The sequence below is a fragment of the Primulina huaijiensis genome, chromosome 3 (assembly GCF_012295235.1).
Source record: "Primulina huaijiensis isolate GDHJ02 chromosome 3, ASM1229523v2, whole genome shotgun sequence".
NCBI lineage: Eukaryota > Viridiplantae > Streptophyta > Magnoliopsida > Lamiales > Gesneriaceae > Primulina > Primulina huaijiensis.
The window spans coordinates 26981306-26983431 of NC_133308.1; the positions used below are offsets into that span (position 1 = coordinate 26981306).

At 32.1% G+C, this 2126-nt stretch overlaps 1 protein-coding gene across 1 annotated transcript in view; it reads left to right on the top strand.

The window, feature by feature from the left end:
* Nucleotides 1–361: 361 nt before the first annotated feature.
* The window catches only part of LOC140972334 (glycolate oxidase 1-like), a 4576-nt gene continuing 2811 nt past the window's right edge, over nt 362–2126 (top strand). The window contains exons 1-3 of the mRNA XM_073434774.1: nt 362–573; nt 874–998; nt 1121–1167. Of these exons, the coding sequence (XP_073290875.1) occupies nt 437–573; nt 874–998; nt 1121–1167 (309 nt within the window). The 5' untranslated portion in view covers nt 362–436. The remainder of the gene's footprint in view (nt 574–873; nt 999–1120; nt 1168–2126) is intronic.

Below are 2126 nucleotides of genomic sequence, written 5' to 3' on the forward strand. Positions count from 1 at the left end.
TTAGGTAAGGTATCTTAATTAAACCATATGTTAAAGCATGCCTGAACCCATGATAGTTGATATTATTCTATATTTGATTGAAACCTTTCATATCAATACGATTTGCTTTGAGAAATCCTTTAGTATTTCCCTGCATTATCTATATAAGTTGATATCTTTTTTTTTTTTTCGCGTGATATGGAGACTATGACCTCTTATATATACCGAGTTTCTATTTAAACTTTGTGGACTTTTGGAGAAAACAACTCTAATTTTGTTCTTGAAATGGTGAATTGAAAGTATCTTGTGAACCACAAATGATATTCATGTGGAAAAGAATGCATTGTTTCATTACCCTTAGACATAAGTGCTTGCTTATTAATTAATCTAAGCTAATTCATTGGTTTTGGATTCTAACCAGAGCTTCTTACACATAGTGGGCGAGGCATCCGGGTAAATGGAGGTCACCAATGTTAATGAGTATGAAGCCCTTGCCAAGGAGAAATTGCCAAAGATGGTTTATGACTATTACGCCTCTGGTGCCGACGATCAGTGGACTCTCAAAGAAAATCGAAATGCTTTTTCTAAGATTATGTAAAGGAGAATAAATTTGAATTTTGATCCTACATGTTGGTTTCATTACGATTTTGATTATTTAAATTATCGAATTTCAATCATCGATGTCTTTGGCGGATGTCTTTGGCGGTTTGTAATTTTAATCATTTTCTTGGAGAGTGCTTTCATTTTCCAATGTGGTGCTGAGTATTGCTGGTTACTTGGTGTTACGTTACAACAGCACTCCGACGGAAGAAAGAGCAATGATCAAAATCAACATGAATCCAAATTATATTGCGAAAAAACTAAAAAAAAAAAAGTTGTTTGTTCATGGCATAGGTTCCGCCCTCGTATATTGGTGGATGTTAGCAAGATTGATATAACCACATCTATCTTGGGCTTCAAAATCTCAAGTCCCGTGATGATTGCTCCAACGGCGATGCAGAAAATGGCGCATCCAGAAGGTATAAACGCTTATCTTGGTGAAATTTTTTGTTAATATTGTATTTTTTCTCACAGTAAATTATTATGATTGTTAAATGTATTATTATTAAATAAAATATTAAAATTTCTATAAATGGTACAGGAGAGCTTGCGACAGCAAGAGCGGCATCATCTGCAGGCACTATCATGGTTTGGAATTTCGTCACCTCTGTTTTCTTTCTCAATGTTGAAGCTTTTGAGAAAAATGCGAAAATTGTTCAATATTTATCTTTGATTGATTTGGAACAACATTTAATTATGAAATATCTCAAACTCATATGCTCACTTTCATTTCTATTAAAAAATAATAATTCGTTAGGTACATACTATGAAACCAACGTATTGGATTAATAGAAAATTTTGACTAAAAATCAAAATAACCCGACTTGCATGAATATTGTTCAATTTTCCCTGAAGTTTTGCTTTAGTGCTCAGCCATTAAACCTGACTGAAACATTCTATGGCTTTTCTGGTGATATATGATTGATTTGATCTATAGACTTTATCCTCATGGGCCACCTGTAAAATCCTAGATATTGTAATCAGGATAGTATATTTTTGGATACCAGGATTTATCTCATTTTAAGATGTAATATTTGCAAGATTTTTCAAAGGTTGAGTGGATAATAATATCGTGTATATTTTTTTTCTTTTTTTTCAAAATTTGAGTTATACACCGGACATAGACCTAAGATTTGATATACCTGGATAAAGATTTAAGCAAGAAGATGACTCAATCTTGGATTCCAAAATCTTGAAGAATATACCATAGAATTTTCGAAATTATTGGATAATTTATTATGGATTTTCGAAAATCGTTCACTACAGGGAAGTCTACACGATATAAAATACAGGCTTGGGAAAAATTTAACAGTTTAACTACCAGGATTTTTAAAAAGAAAAATATCAAAATCTTATCTTGGAAAAATACCACTAAATTTCGAATTTAGGTAGGGAAATAATTGGGATTTAAGAAATATAATTATTGGGGAATAAAAAGTCTACCGAATATTGAGAATTAGACACAAAAGTCGAAATTGTTGCAGCCTGNAATCTGATCGATGTCTTTGGCGGATGTCTTTGGCGGTTTGTAATTTTAATCATTTTCT